The sequence below is a fragment of the Mercenaria mercenaria genome, chromosome 12 (assembly GCF_021730395.1).
Source record: "Mercenaria mercenaria strain notata chromosome 12, MADL_Memer_1, whole genome shotgun sequence".
Classification (NCBI taxonomy): domain Eukaryota; kingdom Metazoa; phylum Mollusca; class Bivalvia; order Venerida; family Veneridae; genus Mercenaria; species Mercenaria mercenaria.
The window spans coordinates 51507945-51533905 of record NC_069372.1 but is presented as its reverse complement, the minus strand read 5'-3'; the positions used below and the strand labels follow the sequence as shown (position 1 = coordinate 51533905).

Sequence of the window (25961 nt, the reverse complement as noted above, 5' to 3'; positions counted from 1 at the left end):
GAGGACGTATTTCTGAAAGTGTGTAAAACGGAACCTATATGGGTATTGGAAAATCGATGACACTTTTCGTTATGGTTAGAGACCATCAATTATTTCCATTATAACAATATGGCGTGTACGGCCTCCCATAAATCAAAACATGCATATCTAATCACATTTGTTATCAAGAACTATCTTAGTTAGACGAAAATAACGGATAAAAAACATAAGAGTAGTGGTAATTTATTTGGGAATTTTTTCGTGTGATTGGTATGACCACCTGCTTAAATCGTAGACATGGCGGGGAAATCCGTTTTGCGAAACTTTTTCCAATACCCATCAAATGTTGCAAATATTGGCAAATGTGCAATAAAATACACCAAGCGCACTAGAAAGGTTCCATTTCGTAAAAAGGTCATTTCTTGGGTTTATTTACATTACTGATCAGTCAGAACGGGCTAAACAATTATCCTTATTCCCAGGTATACGATCACCCTATTCCCAGCAAGTTCCCTTTACTTTTCTAATTGGTGGTCTCTGACCTATAGGAGGATGGCTTATCATAAAATAATATTTTACAGTTTTAATGTCAAGCATGATCCAATACCATTTCATCACGAAATGTTCAGTTTAACAAAGTTATGGAAATTTTACTAACTTAAAGGTAGCCCTCCTGTCAATTGACATGCCTAGATTTAGACCCTATTATCATTTTATTGCAGTTCTTCGCAAAAGTTTAAGATATCTGCATATGAATCTGTTTGGTAAAACAAAACAATAAAATAGGCACATCTGTCGAAAAAATGGCAAAATTAAAAGAAAAATATTCAAATTTAACGCTTATGTTTTGCATAAAAACGTCTTTCTACGTTAACTGCAACAGTTTGTGACCATTAACACTACCTGTGATGGTTTCTGACAAAAGTCATGTTCTTATTAGAGACCGTATTCCCAGGTATACGATAAGGCATACAGACAATAAAAAGAAAAATGGCGCGAAAAAAAATGGTAGTCGCATAATGGCGGATACAAATAGTCCTCAGTTTTTTTGCTCTGCAGAACTATTTTCCTTATTTTCTTTGCATTTTTTTTTGCTAAAATCACATGACAGATCTATGCTTGACATGTAGGCAGCATTTTCATAATGAAATAACAATATGACAAAATTTTTCATGGAAACGTAGATCATACACGACCAGTATAATTTGGGGTCTCATTTTTTAGCTGATTTTGCAGTTTGTGTGTTTGACTGAAATTATTTTTCTTGCATCAAACATGACACCCACTTTTCTTTTGATTTTTAGTTAGCACTGACAACATTCTTCAAGAAAATGTAAGTCACAGACATTTAAAATGGGTCCAGATGTGTGCTGCGGTCATTGGAAATAGGTCAGTTTTATACAGAATAAAGAACAACAACTATTTAGTGTGTTATAACCTATAAGGCATACAGACACTAAATAGAAAAATGGCGCGAAAAAAAATGGTTCCATAATGGCGAATACAAATATCCAAATTTTTTTGATCTCGCAGACTATTTTCTCTATTTTTTTCATTGTTTTGCTAAAATCTACTGCTGATCTTGCTTGACATTAGGCATTTTCATAATGAAATACAATATGACAAAATTTTTTGAAACGTATCATACACACATATAATTTGGGGCCATTTTTTAGTTGATTTTGCATGGTTTTGACTGAAATTATTTTCTTGCAATCAAACATGACCCACTTTCTTGATTTAGTTAGCACTGACAAATCTTCAGAAAAGTAAGTCACAGACATTAAATGGGTCCTGATGTGGCGCGGTCATGGAAATAGGTCAGTTTTATATAGAATAAAGAACAACAACTATTTAGTGTGTTATAACCATAACCTAATTCCAAGAATTGGTGCTCTCTGACCATAATAAATTATGTAATTTCAATTTGATTTTGTTTATCAATCTTTTAAACACTCGCATTATGTGAACAACAAAAAAAAATGTCGTAAGAAAAAAACTTAGTCTAAGCTAGATTACAACTTAAATTGTTGTGTAATCAAATGTGCCAGAATGTGTTTTTGACATTATGATTCAATGTGATTGGATGTCCAGTTTTGGGTTCATTCCCGTTTATTCTTACAACTGTCTCTCGCAGGTTTATCATAATGTCGTATGCAGCATATGTAGTAACTCCCGAAACGAAATCGTTAAGTATGTTATGTGGAAAAAATGCATATTAAAAGAAATGAGTTGTTCAAATAAAAAAAAAACATAAAAAGGAATCGCATTAGAACGGTCAGCAACATTTGAAACCAAGAACAAAGTGAGGCTAGCTAAACTCAGACTTGCCCTAAACCCACTATAAAATAAGTCTGATAATTATCTTGTCTCATTAAAGGTATTCAGAGAAAACAATCTTTTGAGAAATCTAAATTCACGCAGCATTTAAAAGCAACCTTTAAACGCGCATGATACGTGTTTTTTCCTCTTAGTCATTCGCCTCATAAATATCAGGTAACACATTTGTTTTTATGTGTACTGTTCGGTATTAGATAATGCAAAGTGAACCTAGATTTTATGACGTTATAGTGGTAGGGGCAGGGATAGAGGGTTCCTCCACAGCATATTCCCTGGCGAAAAATGGGAAAAGGACTCTTTTACTTGAACAGGTATTTAAAATGCTTTAACATTTAACTTGTAAGAGATTAACTCGGGTCTTACTATATCGAAAGTTCTTACTTATAGCTGGTATAAGTCTTTGTTACAATATTGATTTAAAAACAAATAAGAACGTTAAAGGTAGTCAGTCACATTTACGCATGATTTATTGCATTTGCTACTTTTTCTATATTCTGTTGAGAAACAATATACATAGTTAGATCCTCACATCCATTACAGTTATTAGGTATGTTTATTTCACTGTGAATTATAATTATTTGTGATTACATCCATTTCATATGTAAGTATTTTAAAAGCTCAGTAAAGATATTTCTTATATTTACATTTGTTATTTCTAGAAACAATGTGAACGAAAAATCAAGTTTTGAAACTGGTTATAAATTCGGAAGTCATTTATATCCAGCTTATCTTGGTTGTACGCAAAAGTAGGTCATAATAATTTTACAAACTTGCATTTTGACTGAATATAGTATTGTCAATGAAAGTCCTGGACGAATTTGGAAGTATCTGCAGTGAAAATATAACATGCATTAATCATATTGATAAGTATTATGATCAGATGTTAATATTTCAAAATAATTCAACTGCATCACTTGACCAAAAGCTGATTACAAACCTTTAAAGGCTCATAATGCCTTTTTATTTGTATAAAAATGTGGCTGTCACATTTTTCATTATGAACATAAAATACATTAATTTCTTGTTAAATCCTATTTCCGATAAATGCTTTCTTTAATATATGTCGAATGTTTGAATATTGCAGAATATAATAGAATGTTTTATTGTTTCTATTGATTTTATTACCACCATTTATTTGTCTAACTATAACAGTTCATGTGCAATATGGTGCTTTTCTAACCATTTAACGCATATAATCTATTTGGAAAACTGTTTAATCTGTTTTTAAGATAAAGTTTTAAAGCATTACGGACCTTTAAAGGCACTTGCCTCCAGATCGTTCAACATCAAAAACAGAAAAAATTAGGTATCAGTAAATTAATACTATATTTCTTAAGAAAGCTTTGATATGTAATTACTGACAGACTATATGTTATAGAAACATGAACATTAATTGGGCCTTTTTACTGATTTTTTACATTGATAATCGAAAAGCGTTTGTAACGCTTTACTCCAGGTAAACTGCCTTAATTATAAATATCTACATATACATATCATTAAGATAATGCAAACCAGCGCGCAAATACCGTATTTTCCGGACATTAGGCCGCGGCCTATATGTTAAAAAATGTGAAATTTTCTTGGGCTTATACAACAGTTTTTATTTTTCAATTGCATTTTGAAAGCTGTTGAAATTCAGCTTATGATTTTATCGGTTTCATTTCTTCTGGACACCGTTTTGGGTGTATCGTAAAATATACACACCCGTAATAATGGAACCTTACAAAAATGAGTAAAACAGATTGATAAGCTGAATACATGTAACGCACATATCATTAATTAATGCATAGCAGTGCGCAAATACCGGTATAATATGCTATCAGTTAAAAGGTGATGTTTAATTTATTGGTTAGTAGGTTAGCATGAGATCTAGTGAGATATCATGGTTGATAATTATACATGTGAAGTGAAGTAGGATGTTTGAAGATTGAAAATTAACAGAAAAGCTCCAGATATCGCCGTGAAGAAATTAATATATTGTGTTCGAAGTTTGTCTGGTTCTCTTCAAATTTAGAGTTGGTGCCCTCGACTAGAAATTTCAGCTTGAAAGTATAGGGTTTTAATCAAAAATGTGTCTGATATTATGTACATGTATTTAATTTGCCCAACGAACATTGTCGAGTTAGACATAGCTTCATTTTATAAAGTAGGATAATGTAAAAATAACTTTTCGGGTTATCAGCAGATCAGTTAACACCGGCAGATTCCGTGTGATTCCGTATTCCAGTAAGAGGCAATTTGGGATTCTTCGGAATTAAACAAAAACTGCAGAATTCCGAAATCGTGTAGATCTAAGAAGAATACCTTATTTGCAGCTGTGTGGCGTGCGTGCGTGCGTGCGTGTGCGTGTGTATGTTCAGGTTAAATGTCTTTTTCAACAATTTTTCAGTCATATAAACGATGATGTCTACTTGTAGCCCTTTATAGTGTTGCCTCACTGGATTATCACGCAGTAAACACGTGACATGATATCCCACCTTTTTACATTATGATTAGACTGACACCGGGCTGACCAGTCCTAGTATTATACTCTTAATGCTGAGCGCTAAGCGAGCAAGCTACTAGTGCCATTTTTACGTCTTTGTTATGACGAGGTTAGGAAGCGAACCCACGACCCCACGCAGTCGAAGCGGACGCTCTACCACTAAGTCATCAACATAACAAGCTTCAATCAACTTTCTATGTATTGCAGTCAGCAGTTGCTAAATTGTGTTATGTGAATGTCCGTATATGTCAAAAATGAAAAAAAAGATGTAGCTGTGATAGATTGTGTGACATTAAGGTTTTCATAGTTAAAGAGCTACTCTAAATGTAATTTGACCTCAGATTTTTAAATCATTTTGTAGACAAATATCTTAACATCTGTAAACGATGTTTATGAACTTTGGTACATTTTTTTTTTTTTTAAATATAAAGTAGCTACATAGAATCAGCGCATGATGTAACAAATAACTTTATGTTGTCATATTAATATATTATATTTGAAATTATAACAAAAACAAGAGGGTCATGATGACCCTGGATCGCTCACCTGAGTAATTGGGTCTCCAGCCTCCAGAGCGTTAACAGGCTTTTCCTTTGATTTGACCGGGTGACCTAGTTTTTGACCCACATGAATAAGATTAAAACATGGTGTAGAGATCATCAAGATAAACATTCTGATCACGATTCATGAAGATAGAATCATAAATCTAGAATGTTAACAAGCTTCTCCTTTGATTTGATCGAATGACCTAGTTTTATCCAGATTCAAACTTGACCTAGAGGTCATCAAGATAAACATTCTGACCAACTGACATGAGTTTCAAACTTAAAATGTATTCTCTAGAGTGTTAACAATTTTTCCTTTGATTTTACCTAGTGACCTAGTTTTTGACCTCACATGACCAAGTTTCAAGCTTGGCCTAAAGATCGTCAGAATAAACATTCTGACCAAGGTTCATGAAGATAGATTCATAAATGTGGCCTTTAAAGTGTTAACAAGCTTTTCCTTTGATTTGGCCGGGTGACCTAGTTTTTAAACCCACATGACCTAGATTCAAAACAGACCTAGAGGACATCAAGACAGACATTCTGACCAATTCTCATGAGTTTCAAACTTAAACTGTGGACTTTAGACTAGCGTTAACAAGATTGTTGTTTGATCTGGCCTTCTGACCTAGTTTTTGATCTCACTTGACCCAGTTTCAAACTTATCCTAGAGATCATTAAGACAAACATTCTGACCATATTTCATAAAGACTGGATCACAACTGTGGCCTCTAGAATGTTAACAAGGCAAATGTTGACGGACGACGACGGACGCCGGACAATGACCAGTCACAATAGGTCACAGGTTAGCTATAAAATGAAAAAGTAAAATCGATAGCCCGATAATTTCCACCGGTTCCCCGAACAGCTATTATCATAAATATGGGCTTAATATCGGTCCCTTCTATTGACACGAGAGAAATATATCAAATTTGAGGAGAAGAAGAAAAACTAAATAGATTTTAGACTAATTATGATTTAAAGCTTAAAATCAGTATAACACCACAAAGACGTTGTATATAGGCCCCCATATGCATCATTGATGGCAAAATTTGTCCCCATATCACTTTATAATGTAAGCAGAAGAGTATGTGTGTAACTCTTGTAGTCTTGAAATTCCCCGTCAGGATTTGACCAGAGACATACGTAATACAAGAAGGTATTTATTTGCGGAATACTCAGCTGATTTCCTGGAACAAATATTTCTAGTTTATTAATAGACGTAACTTCTGAATATTGTTGACTGAAACCAAATTACTACTATGAAATTAATACATGAATCCTATAGAAGAATTGAGAACGGGGATTAGACAAGTAGACAACATATTCTTATACTAAGTGTGATAAAACTTATACTTTACCTTTAGTATGCCTTACCTCATAGCAATGGCAGTTCACACGGGAAATCACGTGCAGCCGAGAGGGCTTTTGGAAATAGAGACATTTATGTGCACATGACGAATGAATCCTTCAAACTTATAGAAGAACTAGAGGAAGAATGCGGGGAACAACTTTTCATGTAACGAATTTTATTAAACTCTATATATTTAGTAAATTAGCGACTAGTAGAGATTTTCAATTTACTTCGACGCGGACTGCGCACTTATAGTAGGGGTTTTCTCAAAATATTTAAAGGTTCGCAAAAAAAGAAAACATACTTCTAGTATATATGTTTCTTTTACTAATATGTGTAGTAAAGTTTGCCTTTGTTGTACAAATTGGTGTATTGTGATATAATTATCTGCTATTATACAATACATACGTTTGAAAATATATGGATAGTGAACAGGCTTCATTTAAAACACGTAACCGCAATTTTCAGATGTCATCTAAATTAACTGTCACATTTTACTTGCGTTAAGCATCGACGCGACATGTGAAGTTTCAAATCCACTGTACTACGATAATACTTTATCTTAATATGTTCATGCATTAAAAATACAACTTTAAACATGGATTTGAAGATAATGGCGATTCCTGGTTTTAATATGTGTTCGTCCATACAATTCCTAGACTAGTTTTTTCCTAGCAACAAAATAAGAGAAAAAAAAAACTCAGTACAAAATAATAAAACATTCTGAATGAAATGAAAGTCCGTTTAATTTTTGTTGCATGGTATAAATACCGTGTCCTCGTAGACTTCTGGTCATTGTTTTTCATTAATTTTGATAATTGTATCTAATGTTCGATAAAATAGAAGTTTTATTGAAATAACTTGAAGGATTTAGTTCAACATTTTGTCTAAACATCTTTCAACCCCGTCGAAACGAGATCCGATACATTACCAAATTTTAGCTAAAACATCCTGAATTAGTTATGTATTAGCATGTTGGAAATAGAAAAAATTGCCACTTCGTATTTTCATAATCTGATATCAGAATTGCATGTTAAAAGTTGTTTTAAATTTACTATCTTAAAGTGACTACTCGGTATAGATTATCAGTCTAAATTTGAATTTAATCTTTAAGTACCATTAAAACTGGCTGTCAAAATGTCAATCTAAAACCCAGCGGAAACCGAACATTGTTTTATGAACATTAGGCATTGGGCGCGTCCAAGGTCAAATTCCAATCATATTCCAAAAAATGTTTTATGGCCAGTGCATGCATAGAATTGTAAACGAAATTATATTTTTGACACCATTTGAGCAATTCTGTGTGGTCATTTGATACAACCAGCTTAGTAGTCGAGACTAACCTTTATCATTATTGACAAAGCCTTTTTAGTCTGGTACCTTTTCGAACACGTGCATTCATGGTATGTGTAGATACTCGGCTTTGAGAAACTTGGACAAAGATTTAAACTCATGAGAACTCACGGTATATATTGGTTTAAAAATTTATTGGTTTAAAAATTTATAATGTAGCCATCTTTTATATCCTGATAACGTGACCGGGAAAACTGAATGAAATCAGTACCGTATAAAAATGAATTTGTAGGGTTTGAAAATGTTACGAATATATATGTATAATACTAAGTAGGACATTTTTTCTCGCGGTGCATTAAACTGTCACGCATCGTATCGTGCATATTCAAAAATGTGCGTTGTACAATAGCATTTCAGCGGCCCGAGTGCGAAACTATGTTTCCAAAGTCACTATATATATTCTTTGAAACCAAATATTCAACTACCTTGTAACATATGTTGTTTTGATTCCCTGATCTAAAATAGGCGAAGCTCATGCGGCACAGGGGAAGAGTGTCTGTCTCCTTACCAGGTGGTCATTGGTTCAAATCCTTCATAAAAAGGTATGTTGATCGTTGAATTAACAGCCGTTTTCAGTGCTAGCGAATACTGGCTAGAACCTCACGAAGTTGACTACAGCATATAAAGAAGTTGCTACACTTCAGATAAAAGAAATAAGTTTGTTTATAAATACAGTAGTCGAAAGATTTGAATAGATACATTAATACAAAAGGGTATAAAAGGTAAAAGGATATTTTCAAAAAATGCGCCCACGCTGTTAAGAATGCTTGAAGACAAAATACATATACATCGGTAATTCATATATACAATACAACGGATATTAATAATCTTATTACTGTCTTTCTCGGATATTTTAAATGGAAACAGTATTACGGCATTAGAATCGGATGCTAAATATGCCTCTGTTCAGTTATGCATAAAAAACTTATATACAGTTTGAGAAAGCCCTTATAGTAAGTTCGCAGTCCGTGGTCCGCAGTACGCGTCGAAGTAAGCTGAAAATCTCTAGTATGTCTGATCCTCGGGTATTGCAGTAGATTTATTTTACACGCAGAGGAGAGTGTTTCTTATATCGATGTAATTCTGTAAATGTTATGATGTTCTTAATTTGAGAAAATGACTGTTTACGTTTTAGACGTTTATCATATCATACAATACAAGGTCATGGATTTTATTAAAATGCTTTATTATTTTAATTACTGCGTTACAAGAAACTGTGGTTGGCTAACGTTTGGCGAAAAAGGCGATGCATTGGTATCTCAGACAGAGCAGAGTTTAAAACGTTATAAATTTCCGTATAACAAATTTGATGCAGAGGAACAAAGAAAAATGTACCCGAATTTGTCACTTCCGAATAACTTCGAATGTTTACTGGACAGAAGTGGAGGAGTTCTCAAGGCGGACAAAATGTTAAAAGTTTATCAGGTAAATAGCGTCAACATTACAAAAATGTTTCAGTCTTTTTCATTTCAGAAAAAAAGTAGTTCATGTAGTACATTAAACGTATTTTACAGCACGAGTGTTATCTTACACCTCGGAGTGAAAGATGATTTTTCCGGGTGTTTCCGGTTACACGCCCCGTGACTTGCAGCACTGCCATTATACATGCAGCGCCTCGACCGCAAGCGCACCAAAACAAAATTAAATGTTTCGTTATGTCGCGTTTGCGTGCGCGCGAATATATAGTATATTTCGTTATGTCATCATGTCGCGCGCGCCAGCATAAGACAACAAAACATTTTACTTAGTCTTATCGCGTGAAAATCATAATCATTAAAATTTTTCACAGTGCTGCGTTCTACGTTTCGTTCTGTCGCGAATTTAGTTTCGTTTAGTCGCGCTGGCACTCGCGCCGAAATAAAACACCAATCTTACAAAAATTTCGTTATGGTGCGTTGGCGTTCGCACCAGAACGACACAACGAAATGTGCTATGTTAACCACGCGAACGCCAACGCAACATAACGAAATGTCCTTAATCAGCCATCATAGTATATCCGTAACTACGCATAATAGGTCAGATCAACACATTGCTATTCATTAACTACAACAAGTCCAGAACACGATAACTCGCATTATAACTAGGACGTCTGGTTATAATCAGATAACCCCTGTATTGAAGGACGTACAGTACAAAATTCTTTCTTGTACTTTGAAAATTCTACTTCATTATTCCCAGCCTTATTATAAACAACGTATAGGCAGAACTGGGACATTATTATAATAGATCAAACAACAGTGTCATTAGCAGTGCAAAGACTTCAACCTTGATGTATGACAACCGGAGCAACCATCTTAATCTCACACACTAAAACTCACTGGTAACGGATTATTGTTCGATTTAGTGTGGCTTGCAATATATCAAATTCTTATGATCGGTAGTTTTTATATTTATTCTGTTTATTCCTTGTATATAACACATTTTTCGAATAAAACAATAGAGTCAGAAAGTGTTTGGAATGTTATTGGGTTGCTGCATTCTTTGACTGTGCCTTTCAATGTCGCCAAGTTCAGCTTGAGTCAATTTTACATATTTTGACATTCTGTACTATTTTTGTAACGCAATAGTATTTCATGTGCACTAAAAACAATATATATAGCAGAAATATAGTAAAATAAAACAACAGCAGACGCGCTCCGTGTTATAACCATTTGTTTCTTGCATGTACGACAAATTATAGCTATTTGTGTTTTATATGTACGGTTGTGGTTGAACAAGTTATTGTATGTAGGTTCCAAGTTCTGCAAGTTATGGCTATATGCGTCTTGTATGTATGGCTGAAGTGCTTCGCGTAACAGCTGTTTGCGTTTAATATGTACGACCGAGGTACAATAGGTTATAGCCGTTGTTTTTATGGCCGAGGTGCTGCAAGTTTTAGCTTTAAGCGTCTTGTATATATGACCGAGGTGCTGCAAGTTATAGCTATTTGCGTCTTCTATTTACGGCCGAGATGCTGCAAGTTATAGCTATTTGCGTTTTGCATCTACGGTCTAGGTATTGCAAGATGTAGCTGTTTGCGTTTTGTATGTACGGCCGAGGTATTGCAAGTTGTAGCTGTTTGCAATCTTATGTACGGCCCAGATGCTGCAAGTTATAGCTATTTACGTCTTGTATGTACGGCCGAGGTATTGCAAGATGTAGCTGTTTGCGTTTTGTATGTACGGCCGATGTATTGCAAGTTGTAGCTGTTTGCAATCTTATGTACGGTCCAGATGCTGCAAGTTATAGGTATTAACGTCTTTTATGTACGGCCGAGGTATTGCAAGATGTAGCTGTTTGCGTTTTGTATGTACGGCCGATGTATTGCAAGTTGTAGCTGTTTGCAATCTTATGTACGGCCCAAATGCTGCAAGTTATAGCTATTAACGTCTTGTATGTACGACCGAGGTATTGCAAGCTGTAGCCATTTACGTCTTGTATGTACGATATTGCAAGTTATAGCTATTCGCGTCTTGTATGTACGACTAAGATACTGCAAGTCATCGCTATTTGCGCCTTGTTCGTACGGCTGAGGTATTTCAAATAATTTCATTGTAATTTACGTCTTGTATGTACGGCCGAGCTGCTGCAAGTCATTAGCTATTTGAGTCTTGTATGTGCGGCCGAGTTATCGAAAACCCGACGTTTGAAGAGCGCTAATTATTGTGTTTTCGCCATGCGCTCGCTCTCGCCATTTTAGCTACTAAATCTCGACTTTTCGCCCCGCGACCCCGACAATTAACGAGTTTTTGTACAGAGTTATAGGAAAATAACTTTTTTATCAATAATTTTCTAAAGATGTGCCGCTTTGTGATCAGTATGTGCAGAAGTATCAATTAAGCGTACACATCATGTTTCATAGGAACAGTTACTTTTTAGCTCACCTGAGCTAAAAATATAATTTATATATATTGAGATCGGTCAATGTCCGTCGTCCGTCATCAGTCAGTCCGTCCGTCAACAATTTCTTAAAACGACATCTCTTCCTAAACTGCAGATTTGATTTGACCAAACTTCACAGGAATTTTTCAAAGTCGGTCAGATGGTTCCGGTCCATTGTACAACTAGGTCACAGGAGCTAAAAATAGTTTTTTTAACTGAAAACTTTAAAAATCTTCTTGTTTGAAACCACAAGGCCTACGCCTTTGATATTTGGTGTGTAGCATTGCTGAGTTCAAATTATGCCCCGCCCCAGGGGAGTCCAAGTTTTACATAGACTTATGTAAACTATAGGGAAAAAAATCAAAAAATCATCTTGCCTGAAACTGCTATGTCTTTTGGGCTTTAAATATTTAGTATGTTGCATTGCCTAGTGGTCCTCTTCCAAGATTACACAATTTTGCCCCTGGGGTGAAAAGTGGCCCCGCCCAGGCCATCCCAAGTTTTACATAGACTTTTTTATAAGAAAAAACTTTTAAAATATTCTTGTCTGAAAGTTCAAGGCCTAGGTCTTTGATATGTTGTATGTAGCATTGCTTAATGGTCCCCTAACAAGATTGTTCCATTTATGTCCCTAGGGTGAAAAGAGGGCCCGGGCGTCACTTGTTTACATAGAGCAAAACGCCCTTATAACTTCATGCTTGAGCCTAGGACTCACAAAATAATGGAGAGGTTTGATATGAAGAGTAGATGGCATTTAAGTCAAAGATCAAGGTCACTGTGACCTTTAGTATCAGAAAAGCTTATAACTCTGCAATGCTTATGGCTAAGATCCTTAAACTTAGTGCTGGTCCTGACCATTAGATGACCCTGAGGGTAAAGGTCATAATAAAGGTTACCATGACCTTAAGTAACAAAAAGCTTGATAACTCTGCAACGCTTGGTTCTTGGACCCTGAAACTTCGTAGATGACCATAAGGGCAAAAGTCACAGTCAAACATATGGGCTCAACATTCCTCAAAATGATTTTAGAACATACCCCTGGCTGACCTTTATCATGACCTTTTCTATGTTTTGTTAACTTGAATAACATGATTCAGGTGAACGATATAGGGTCACCATGGCCCTCTTGTTTGTCCTCTAGTTATGGCTATGCTTACTATTCTCGTTGTCGAGATTTAGTAACTAAAATGGCAAGGGCAAGGGGCGAAAACACGATAATTAGCGCTCTTCAAACTCGAGTTTTCGCACCGCGCCCGCGCCATTAGAGTTACTAAATGTCGATTTTTCGTCCTGCGACACCGCTAATTATCATGTTTTCGCTCCGCCTCCACTCCCCCATGCTAAATAGCGAGTTTTCGCCCCGCGCCCCCGCCATTTCAACTTGTTAATTCTCGTGTTTTTGCACGGCGGGGTCGCGGGGTGAAAACACGAAATGGCAGAAATCATGATCAGCCGCCATAACTTCCTGTTGTGTCATACATTGAAAATGTTAGCACTTTAGATATGGGAAACTTCAGTAATATGTTATCGTATGTACTTTACGTTTGCATGATTGGACAAATTTATTTGAGGCAACACAATGTTTCATGACCATCTCTGTCATCATCATCATCATCATAATGACCATCATCATCATCATCCTCATCATCAAGAATACATGTATTGTTGTCAAATACAATATTTTAGGATCAGTTTGTACACTATGGCGGTGTTCTTCTTGATGGTGAACAAATGGTAGATCTTCATCTTGGTTCGACTGTATCAGTTGATACAAACAATGGTGTATACAAGTCACGTGCTGTTGTCTTGACCTTAGGCCCTTGGGCTGCAAGGTTTCTTCCAAAAATTGGTATCAATGTTCCTTTACAGGTATTGGATAACAATATTTTATTTATTTCATTCATTATTCGTGTGATATACTAGGTTGATATAGTTCTTTTTTATTTCATGTATTTCAAAATAAGCACAAATTTCTCTGGCTCTGAACCTGATTATACGGTTATCTTCAAATATCCGTAACCCCTGTTTAGTCCATCAATGTAAAAACTAATTGACATTTTTTAGCTCACCTGCGCAATGCTCAGGTGAGTTTTTCTGATCGCTCGATGTCCGGCGTCCGTCGTCTGTCTGTCATCTGTCGTCTGTCAACATTTAGCTTGTGTATGCGATAGAGGCTGTATTTTTCAACTGATCTTCATGAAATTTGGTCAGAATGATAACCTTGATGAAATCTAGGCCGAGTTCGAAAAGGGTCATCTGGGGTCAAAAACTAGGTCACTAGGTCAAATCAAAGAAAAACCTTGTGTATGCGACAGAGGCTGTATTTTTCAATTAATCTTCATGAATTTTTGTCAGAATGATTACCTTGATGAAATCTAGGCCGAGTTCGAAAAAGGGTCATCTGGTGTCAAAAACTAGGTCACTAGGTCAAATCAAAGAAAAACCTTGTGTATGCGATAGAGGCTGTATGTTTCAATTAATTTTCATGAATTTTGGTCAGATTGATTATCTTGATGAAATCTAGGCCGAGTTCGAAAAAGGGTCATATGGGATCAAAAAACTAGGTCACTAGGTCAAATCAAATAAAAACCTTGTGCATGCGATAGAGGCTGTATTTTTCAATTAATTTTCATGAATATTGGTCAGAATGATTGCCTTGATAAAATCTATGTTAAGTTTGAATATGGATTATCTGGGGTCAAAAAGTAGGCCACTAGGTCAAATCAAAGGAAAAGCTTGTATATGCTATAGAAGCTGTATTTTTCAGTCGATCTTCCTGAAATTAAGTCAAAATGATAACCTTGATGAAATCTAGGCCGGGTTTGAAAATGGGTCATCTGGGGTCAAAAAGTAGGTCACTAGGTTAAATCAAAGAAAATTCTTGTGTATGCGATAGAGGCTATATTTTTCAATTGATCTACCTAAAATTAAGTCAGAATGATTGCCATGGTGCAATCTAGGCCAAATTTGAATATGGATCATGTTAGGTAAAAAAGTAGGTCACTAGGTCAAATCTAAGAAAAACGTTGTGTATGCAATAGAGACTGTATTTTTCAATTGATCTTCATGAAATTTGATCAGAATGATTGCCTTGATAAAATCTACGTTAAGTTCGATTATGGGTCATCTTGGGTCAAAAAGTAGGTCACTAGGTCAATCAAAGAAAACCCTTCTGTATGCAATAGAGGCTGTATTTCTCAATTGATCTTCATGAACTTTAGTCAGAATGATTGCCTTGATGAAACCTAGGTCAAGTTCGAATATGGTTCATCTGGGTCAAAAAGTAGGTCACTAGGTTAAATCAAAGCAAAACCTTGTGTATGCGATAGAGGCTAAACTTTTTCAACAGATCTTCATGAAATTTTGTCAGAATGATAGCCTTAATGAAATCTAGGTCAGGTTCGAATATGGGTCATCTGGGTTTAAAAACTAGGCCACTAGGTCAAATCAAGAAAAAACCTTGTGTATGCAATAGGGGCTGCATTTTACACTGGATTTTTAGCCCACCATCATCAGATGGTGGGCTATTCAAATCACTCTGCGTCCGTGGTCCGTCGTCCTTCCGTCCGTCCGTCCGTCCGTCATTCCGTCCGTCCTTCCGTTAACAATTTCTCGTTATCGCATCTCCTCAGAAACTACCAGGGGGATTTTGACCAAACTTTGTCAGAATGATGTATTGGTACCCTAGTTGTGTCCCCCTGAAAATCAGACTGGTTCAACAATTTTTGAATGAGTTATGGCCCTTTGTTTTTTTCTATAATTTACATAGATTTATATAGGGAAAAACTTTGAAAATATTCTTGTCCAAAACAACAGAGCCTAGGGCTTTGATATTTGGTATGAAGCATCATCTAGTGGTCCTCTACCAAGATGATTCAAATTTTTTCCCTTGGGTCTAATATGGCCCCGCCCCGGGGGTCACATGGTTTATATAGACTTGTATAGGGAAAAACTTTGAAAAACCTCTTGTTCAAAACCACAGGGCCTAGGGCTTTGATATTTTGTTTGTGACATCATTTAGTGGTCTTCTGCTAAGATTGTTCAAATTATCCCCCTAGGGTCAAATATGACCCCGCCCCGGGGGTCACATGGTTTACATAGACTTATATAGGGAAAAACTTTGAAAATGTTCTGGTCCAAACCACAAAGACTAGGGCTTTGGCATTTTTAATGTAGTGGTTCTCTACCAAGTTTGTTCAAATTATCCCCTTAGGGTCAAATATGGCCCGCCCTGGGGTCACATGGTTCATATAGACTTGTATAGGGAAAAGCTTTTAAAATCTTCTTGTCAATAACCTACAACATTCAGATTTGGACCACATGTATGGTTTTGAGTGGCAAGATGAACCTTGACATGAGTTGACCTTGATTTTGACCAAGTGACCTACTTTCACATTTCTGTAGCTAAAGCCTTCAAATTTGGACCACGTGCATAGTTTTGTGCACTGAAAAAAACTTTGACCTTGACATTGACCTAGTGACCTACTTTCACATTTTTGAAGGTACAGGCTTCAAATTTGGACCGCATGCATAGTTTCATGTTCTGAAATGAAATTTGACCTTGATTTTGACCTAGTGACCTACTTTCACATTTCTCAAGCTACAGCCTTCAAATTTGGACCACATGCATAGTTTTGTATACCGAAACAAACATTGACCTTTACATTGACCTAGTGACCTACTTTCACATTTTTGAAGGTACAGGCTTCAGATTTGGACCACAAGCATAGTTCTGTGTTCCGAAATAAAATTTGACCTTGATTTTGACCTAGTGACCTACTTTCACATTTCTCAAGCTACAGCCTTCAAATTTGGACAACTTGCATAGTTTTGTGTACCGGAATGAACTTTGACCTTAAGATTGACCTAGTGACCTACTTTCACATTTCTGTAGCTACAGGCTTCAAATTTAGACCACATGCATAAGATTGTGTAACGAAACAAACTTTGACCTTGACATTGACCTACTTTCACATTTTTGAAGGTACAGGCTTTAAATTTGGACCACATGCATAGATTTGTGTTCTGAAGTGTAATTTGACCTTGACTTTGACCTAGTGACCAACTTTCACATTTCTCAAGCTACAGCCTTCAAATGGACCACTTGCATAGTTTTGTGTACTGAAATAAACTTTGACCTTAAGATTGACCTAGTGACCTACTTCCAAATTTCTCAAACTACAGCCTTCAAACTTGTTGCACATGCAAAGTTTTGTGTACAAAGAACTTTGTCCTTGAAATTGATCTAGTGACCTACTTTCACATTACTCCGACTACAGCTTTCGAATTTGGACCATTGCACAATGTTGTGAAATGAAATTTGACCTTGAGCTAGTCAGTAAGTCTTGAAATTTGGAACACTCAAAAATGGCACATTGGTGGGCGCCAAGATCACTCTGTGATCTCTTGTCATAACATCTGGTCAGAATGATTGCCTTAATGAAATTTAGGTCATGGTCAAATAAGGGTAGTCTGGGGTCCAAACTAAGTCAAATCAAAGAAAAACATTGTGTATGCGATAGAGGCTGTATTTTTCAATTGATCTTCATGAAATTTGGTCAGAATGATAGCCTTGATGAAATCTAGGTTAAGTTCAAATATGGGTCGTCTGGGGTCAAAAAGTAGGTCACTAGGTCAAATCAAAGAAAACACTTATTTATACTCAAGACTTTTTCTCCAGTTTTAATGATAATTGGTCAGAATATTTTTTTCCATGAAATCACTAGGTCAAACATGTTTACACTTTTATGGTGTGTTTCTCAGGTGAGCGACCTAGATGCACACCACCCTGTATATTTATTATATTGTACCAGATGTATATAGCAGCTTTTCCTTATCAACACCTGTATTTCTTACTGAAGAAGACGGGTTCGTTTAAAAAAGGACCTATTTTGCAAACCATGAATGTGTATTCATATTTCTTCAGTTTTGTTATTGATACGCTTTACATTATTTTATAGCCAGTGAAGATAAACGTTTACTACTGGAAAGAGCGGAACGGACACGCCTTAACAACTGAAACATTTCCGGCATTTTTCACTAAATGTGATGGAGGTAATACTACAGTTGGAGGCATGCCAAGCATTAAATACCCAGGACTTCTGAAGGTATCTTTTTATAAAATTAGCTTAACAAAATTCCTTCCAGCGCATATGCAATATTCTGTTTTTAAAATCTGACTTAAGCATCATGTTGCAGATGTTTAGACCGCAATATAAAGTAGGCCTCCCGGAGCTTTTGTCACATGTTTAACACACGCAAGCACCTGCATATATATTGACACAAACATTTAACACATATGCATTTACGAAACGTAGGAAAAAGATTTTGACAGATAAAAAATAAATGAAAGGAAGCATTTGCAAATTGCAAATATGTATATTTATTATATTAATCTCTAATCTACATGATTAAATATTCAATGCACGGGTTAATATACTTATTATTAATATACTTATTATTTCTTGTCGGCCTGCTGGTAATAACATGCATTTCACAATAGATTGACAAACAAGCATACATCCACATGGCCAAAGTGCATTTCGTAATGAATATGAGTCCAAGATGGTGACACCCTGCCTTTGACAGTATCCTTGTATCCGTTACCTGCTAAGTCAGCTGTGAAATGTCAGCCATAAGAGAAGGAACAGTAAAGGCCATCGCGCTGGTTGCCGTTTGATATACCATTAAGATATTTGTTTTTTTTAACTGCTCGGTCAATGCTGTAGTACATCAGACGATAAATGATTATCTTCATTCATTCATGAAACTATTGCAGTAAATATATCCATTACTTATTAGTATTTATCGCATTGTTATGGACCTGACGGTAGAATTGGACGTTATGGTGTTCTGTCACCAGTCAGCGTGTAAAAATTAATTGTTTATTGTGGATTATACCACTTTGTTTAATTTACCAACGCATTAGGTCACGTTACAATAATAAATTAGCTTCTTACAATTTCGCCCTATGTGCTTTATAAAGTTACACCGGCATAAAGTTACAAATATGTCTTCCTTGAGTTTAACCTGGAACCATTGTGATTTACCACTTTTGTTACATTCAGATATGTCTGTCACCTGGCACTTGTATCGACCCTGACAGTAAGGATGAAGTTGACTATAAAGGCATGTTGGAGAAAATGAAACGTTTTACGACAACACATTTTCCATCATTAGAAGAAGAACCAAGAAATATGGAAACTTGTTATTACACGGTATGTTCATTCAACATATCTGCTCACGAGAAGATCCATTTGTTGTTACTAATAGCTATTTTACTGCCTGACTGCGACCCTCTTTCTTGCAGACCATCACATTTGAACTCAGAATTAAAGTGTAAGTTCAAATAAACTCACTTCTGTCATTGGTGGCAGTATTGACGCACGGTAACTCGCTTTTTAAAATAATTGTGCTTATTCTTCACGCATAAAAGTGAAGTTGCTGCCATTTCATCATGTGTTTGAAGAAAAAAATACAAGTTGTGTTAATTTGGAGATCACTGAAACGTACACATAATTAAAACAAGCTTGTAATGAAAATACGCACTACATTCTGCTTTTTCCACTCTTTATAATACAATAGCGTCAACACATGTTTGTAACCTGTAATACCATCTGCACAACTCCTGGGATGTTATAACACGAAAAATAAAACGTTTGTTATTCATTTGTTTCTGAAAAGATAAAAAGGTAAGGCGAATGGCTGTTTGAAGGTAATAGTGTGATTGTTGAATTTCAGAACACTCAAGATGGAGATTACATACTTGATGTGCATCCTGACTGGAAAAATGTTGTGATTGGTGCTGGATTTTCAGGTGAGAGGGAGAGAGAGAGAGAGAGAGAGAGAGAGCACTGTTTGGTTTCCATGGAATAGTAACTGGAGGTCGGAAGTAAACACGTATTCATTAACATAATTATATCTCCAAAGTTATATTTCGTCTCATATATTGAATATTTGAATACATTTGTAATCCCTGATCGATTAATCTATATTTTGTTAAAAAGACTAAGCGTTATAAAATAGAGTTTTGAAACCAGTCTCAGTATGCTGCTTTGTAATTAAGAAATAAAATGATTTTTTTTTCGGTGTTCATGCGAAATGAACGACAAAATAGGATCGGCAAATCCATGAATCGCGCTGTTTAATTTGCCGATCCTATTCTGTCGTTCATTTCGCATGAACACCGAAAAAAATAGTTTCATTTCTTATATTTACATTATATAACGAGATAATATTATAAACTGCACATATTTTGTGGCATTTAACATTAAAATCAGCTTCCCGGCCATTCTGTGCACCAGACGGAACAACTGCGACGTCATCTAAGGAACGTTCCCCCTGACTATACGCGGACCTTATCAAAACAGCGGCCGGTTATCACTAAGCAGCGATGACGTAACTTTCGCGCCTTTTCTTTTGCTGTTCATACGAATTGAACGTCATAATTTTCAATGGAAAAGAATTGGGCGAATGTAAATATTTGGTGACAATGCTTAGTTTTGAGACTGGTCTCGATCAGATTCATTTTCGACTGTAAGTACATGTAGAGTCTCGTGTTCATTTTTTTCTATTGCAGGACACGGATTTAAACTGTCCCCGGTAATTGGAAAGATACTTGGACAGTTAGCCACCGAACAGACGCCTTTCTGTGATCTGTCATCTTTCCAGATTAACAGATTCTGAAAAACTTAAAATCTGAAAAGAGAAAGATAAGATATGTTTATATATATATATTTATCAAGAACAGTTACGTACATTTTCAATTTGCCCACAATTGTATTGCGAAATTCGTTCAAATAACCAGATATAAAAACAAACAATTATCACATATATTCTTCCTTCAGATGTGCAGGTATAACAAGAAACAATAATGACGTATATTCTTTATTTGTATATAATTATGTTGCAGTTGTGTACAGGTATAGGGAGCAGCTTTGGCAACAAGCTCTTCATAATATCAAATGTTTAAATTAAAACGTAAGTAATACCTTAGGCTTTGTTGTTCTTGGAAAAAAGGGAAATGAAAGATAGAATACAGCCATGGCGAAAACATGTTTTGGGGATTGTTTTGCAGACCTAAATTTATTATTTTACCAAATAAAAGGCAATATGCAAATGTACAATTAAAATCTATAGAGTAGATTTTTTTCTGTAAGCAAAAATGTCATCAAAATTGTGATATCCGCTTTGACTGCAATTTAAGAAAATTGATTGAGGTTCATATTATCAGTCTAGCAAAAATCAAGCATTTCGATTTTCTTAGTACACCTTGATGTTTTGAAAAACTGTGTTTAAATGAAATTCTAAATGGTAGAAAACATTTTGAACATGCAGAACTAACTTCCTTAAGACAAATATCTATTTGAATTTGCCATTATACTACAATTAAGTTGAGTATTTAGTTGCTGTTGTGTCAATCTGTACTACTTAATAAATGTCCGAACTTCCACACGGTCCGATGATGATAAAATGTTTTATAAACAGCCATATTCGATTAGCAAAGAGATAAATTTTGGTTTGCACAAGTAACTGGACCATTTACCACATATTTTGGAAATCATTAATATCAAACTTTTCAAAAATATTCCAACTGAGATATTACGCTCAGGTAAATATCTAGTCCAAATAATTAGACGTGAAAAAGTTGTCATTTGACGTTCAACAGTCAATATTCTGACATTTTACATTTTTACTATCAAAGTCTTTTTCGACGTCTAAATGTAAATCAAAATAAAAAAGTCATTCTGTTGGATTGACTATACTATCAGTGTGAAAATAAACACCTTTGATGTAAACCTGTGGCTTGTTTGGTCTTACTTGACACTGTTTAAACTTGCAAACACGATTTGTTTTTCTCTCTAAAATATTTACATTCGCAAGCTTCCATGATTGATGACGTCAAGTTAGAAAAACTTACAACCACTATTGGCGTTAAACGAAAAAATATTCCGATAAGCGTTACGATTCGCTGTTTATATGCAAACTCAATGTACACGTAGATAATTTAATTTTAAATGAACATGCATTTTTTTCACTAATAAAACATTGAAAAGAAAAAGAAAGCCACTAAATCATGTGTAGAAAGCTTAAAATGCACGACAATATATAAAAGGAAGCGAGGCAATCCCCATTTCCTTCTTAGAGTAAAATTGATGTAGCGTACATGATGAGCGTAATATTGAATATGTCCATAGTTATCTAACGTGCTAAAAAGTTCTTAACACGAACAATGCTTTTTTCCAAACAAGGGCATTTCTTGGCACAAACGGAACAACATTTACAGGCCATACATTGACAATATTCATCATCACAACCGGCGCATGGTGTGCCGTCAGAAACTTCCGATTTTGTTACATCAAATGTACTTAGGATATTCTTTCGCAGACACTTGTCATCAGCATTGCGAACAATTTCTGCCATACGTTTATCTGTTGTTTTAATCGATGCTGTGAAATTATCAAAAATGATTAAGCTGAGACCCTGGCGCCTATCTCGTGCGCATCGTCCTGCTTCCTGCCAATAGGAATTCACTGATTTTGGGCACCCAATATGAATAGTAAGATCCACGTCAGGTATATTTATACCCATACCCAAGGCTACTGTAGCTATTAAGTAACGGATTGTACTACCTTGAGTTGAAAAATCGTTTAAAATTCTTGATTTTGAATTTTCATGGGTACACTTATGAAACATTTCCAACAGAAGGTGCGACGAATCACGAATTCCATCTACATATGCAGATTCATTTAAAGAAATGAACACTTCGGCGACCACATCAATAGAACGGCAATAAATTAACACCTTTTAAGACATCTGACCATTGATCTTAATGTGGTCGGTAAGCCAAGCCAGTTCTATGAAGACTTTTGTTTTTCGAAGCACGAAATCGAGACATTAGGGCGATTAGTTGACTTCGATACAACGTCTGTATTTTCGTTTGTCAGTTGTAAAATTGACATATGTCTTCTTCTACTTTGGTTGTACTTGTAGCAGTAACTGCCATTACAGGAACTTTGAAGAAACTCCTCAGCTGAGCCATTTCCCTGTATTCGGGTCTAAAGTCCTCTTCCCACTCCGAGAGACAGTGGGCTTCATCAAAAGTGATGCACGACATGCGACGCTGCCATGTATCTGTTAGGAACATTTTTCTCCACACAGGTCTTAGGATAGATTCTGGAGAGGAGAAGACAAAATCAAACTCTCCGTTTGAAATACCTGAAAGTTAAGAAAATGAATAGCTTATTTTTTAGTTATTATTGCTTGATTTTCCTCAGGCTGAGAATGGAGTCTCTACATGGCTGCATATGAAAAACTACCTGTCAATACACCTTAAATGCTTCGTAAGGCGAGAAACTGTGATACACGTTTTATGTTTTCTTTCTCTCAAATTATCTTTTCAATGATATGGGATAGTTATTAATATGTATTATATTTTACAAATATCACATGAAATATATTATACATAATCAGTGAATGAAAGGTATATTATTCCTGTAACATAACAGTTAATTACTTGTGGGGAAACAATAAACATGGATATGTCCAGGTATCAGTGCTAAAAATTTGCTTCTAAGCGTCTGAAGTAAACCAGGAAATGCGCCGTATGGAATTACGTTTAGTTATACGAGTGCATATATCACAAGTACTCACGTGTTCGATCCTCAGTGGTAGCATCAGCCGAAATCCTGGCACACGTGAAAGTCCACTCTTTTAGTGCAACAATCTGATTTTCCATTAGCGACAGGAGTGGTGAAATTATCAAAGGCAGCGGATCAGAAGTGGTGGTTATTGCATTTATCACAAAACACAATGTTTTTCCAAATCCAGTAGGTAGAAATCCCAAGCAGTTTCTGCCTTTGGCTATGGAATGTGTTATCATCAGTTGCTCATCCTTAATTTCGTAGTCTATATTATGTTTGCTTTTATTTTCATCAAATATCCGTTTAAGCGTTTGCAAATCCATCATCAGTGGTAATTTAACCTATGTATATATAATCAGGATCTATTATTTCCAGTCGATTTTAAAATGTGTTATGGGTATCGGTTTTTTGGTAGAGGAGGCATGGGGGTGAGCGTAGCTCCCAGAGATTAAATGAATAAATTATATATGTTTTATCTCTATCTGATTTGTATCATAGCCAATAAAATTGAACATGTTGCGACATAATGCGTATAAAATCGGTGGGCATTGAAATATCAAGACAAGTCTTTTGATTTTGAACATGTAACCCCCTGAAGATAAAAAGTAGCCAATCTTGAAACGATGTAGATAAGAAATATCACCATTTCCCCTCCCACAGTGCGGTAGCTGGAACTGTATGTCTGCACTGACGTTAATCCTGAAATTTGACTAAACGGGGACTATCAAAACACTTTACTTTTACATTTAATCACCGATCAATGAAGTGCCCCGCCCATTTAGAGTAATTTGTCGCATACTAGTATTCTGCAGTCTTTCAGTTCTGTGTAATCTTTTCACGAACAAAAAGCTTTATCGCTAGTATTCAAAATGTCTACATGCGCTAATTGCGAAAGCGATTTTGTAAAAAAAGCCAGGCGATGGTGGATATTACAGATTTTCGCTTGAAAGAGCTTTAGAAAGTGGGGATACAGCCCGACAACAGCTTGAAAATTTAACAGGGAGTTCAGTGGCACCAAAGAGCAAAAGGACTGGACGTTTCTTGTGTCCAGCTTACTGGAACAGGCTCAAGGACACTGCTAAATACAGAAAAGCAATTGACCAATTCTTTGGTTCAACACAATCGTTCTCTTATGTGGCAAGTAAATGGGAGTTCGAGTCTCCGAAAGGGGAAACACCATCGATTAAACGTCCAATGTTCACAAGCACAGAATTATAAAATAAAGTAAAATGTCTCCGGCAGTCTTTAAATATAAACGTTAAGTTTATCTTTATTTTTTTTGTAGTATGGAAGTGACTTTCAACCTTTCTGTGCTTTCATCAGTTTGATTTACGCAAATGTCTGCTGGTTTCAACCTTTCTGTACTTTCATCACTTTGATTTACGCAAATATTTACGCAGGTTTCGACCTGCATTTTCAACAATTTCATGTTGGTTTCAACCTTTCTGTGCTTTCAGCACTTTGATTTACTGATTTTACCACAGTTACTAATAATAACCTTTTCAGTATATTAACTTTGCATTACATAATCTATATCTATATAATTCACTACTTTGGTGTAAAATATGTTTACTTCTTTGCATTTCCAGCCGTAAAAGATGTATATGAAAGCTGAACTCCGGTACGAATTAAATATATATACTTCGTTTGGTCAGTTGTAAACGATTTTATTAATTATGAGGGAATGGGGATTGCCTCGCTCTCATATGAATTACAAAATAATGTAAAAGTCTCCTGCACAAATATTACTAGTTTTTATATCTGTACGCTCATATCATTTCGTATTATTTAGTTTACGGAAATATCCGATGTATGGTTCCGAAGAAATCACGTGACAAATGATTTACCGCCATTGAAATATTACGTTGTAAATATTGAAAGCGACTAGAAAATGCCAGTAAATAAAACTAAAAAACAGCTTGGTCGTACGGATCAACTACTGGATGATTATGACGGTCCAGTGCGGAAGACCTACCTTGTCACGGACAGTAAGGGTAGGTACCTTGAAAAACACTAAGAACGCAGAAATAGCTTCTCCATTATATGGAAAAGTGGGGCTCGCATAGGAGACGAATCATTAATGGAAAGACTGAAAGGAAAGATCGCCGGTACAAGTAAGCCTCTAATATTTCTATGGCTGGGTACTTGTGACCTATCACAGATAGGGGCAAGGAGGAGAGTTTCATTGCGTGAGTCGGCTACAGCAGACTATGTTACTACAGCTTTAATATAAATGAAAAGCAAAATTAGTGAAATAAATCCTGAAAGTGAACTTTTATTTTTACAATGTCCAATATACTCAATAACACAACGGAATCTGTCACAGGGTCTTAGTGGTGAAGGGGCAGAAGACGATATGTTAGAAGAAATCGTCTCTTCCTTTAACAACAAAGTAGATGAAA

General features: G+C 35.7%; 2 protein-coding genes across 2 annotated transcripts; one reads left to right on the top strand and one right to left on the bottom strand.

The window, feature by feature from the left end:
- The first annotated feature begins 2465 nt into the window (after positions 1-2465).
- On the top strand, positions 2466-20906 carry LOC123533990 (peroxisomal sarcosine oxidase-like). The gene is made up of 8 exons (XM_045316005.2): positions 2466-2630; positions 6717-6868; positions 9268-9481; positions 13604-13786; positions 17878-18024; positions 18985-19134; positions 19658-19733; positions 20496-20906. Exons 1-8 carry the CDS (start codon positions 2517-2519, stop codon positions 20600-20602), a joined length of 1143 nt encoding a protein of 380 aa, XP_045171940.2. The 5' UTR covers positions 2466-2516; the 3' UTR covers positions 20603-20906.
- A 1953-nt stretch (positions 20907-22859) lies between these two features.
- LOC128547568 (uncharacterized) lies at positions 22860-23882 on the bottom strand. Its single transcript, XM_053520574.1, has 2 exons — positions 23570-23882; positions 22860-23134 (listed from the first exon to the last, which is right to left on the bottom strand). Exons 1-2 carry the CDS (start codon positions 23880-23882, stop codon positions 22860-22862), a joined length of 588 nt encoding a protein of 195 aa, XP_053376549.1.
- Between the last annotated feature and the right edge of the window lie 2079 nt (positions 23883-25961).

Bases quoted from the DNA above. Each gene is read 5' to 3' on its own strand.
- LOC123533990 (XM_045316005.2), top strand. From the start codon at position 2,517: ATGCAAAGTGAACCTAGATTTTATGACGTTATAGTGGTAGGGGCAGGG. The intron at 19,135-19,657 runs GTATGTTCATTC...GTTGAATTTCAG, and splicing joins TGGAAACTTGTTATTACACG to AACACTCAAGATGGAGATTA. The intron at 19,734-20,495 runs GTGAGAGGGAGA...TTTCTATTGCAG, and splicing joins GATTGGTGCTGGATTTTCAG to GACACGGATTTAAACTGTCC.
- LOC128547568 (XM_053520574.1), bottom strand. From the start codon at position 23,882: ATGGATTTGCAAACGCTTAAACGGATATTTGATGAAAATAAAAGCAAA. The intron at 23,135-23,569 runs GTGAGTACTTGT...CTTAACTTTCAG, and splicing joins TACCACTGAGGATCGAACAC to GTATTTCAAACGGAGAGTTT.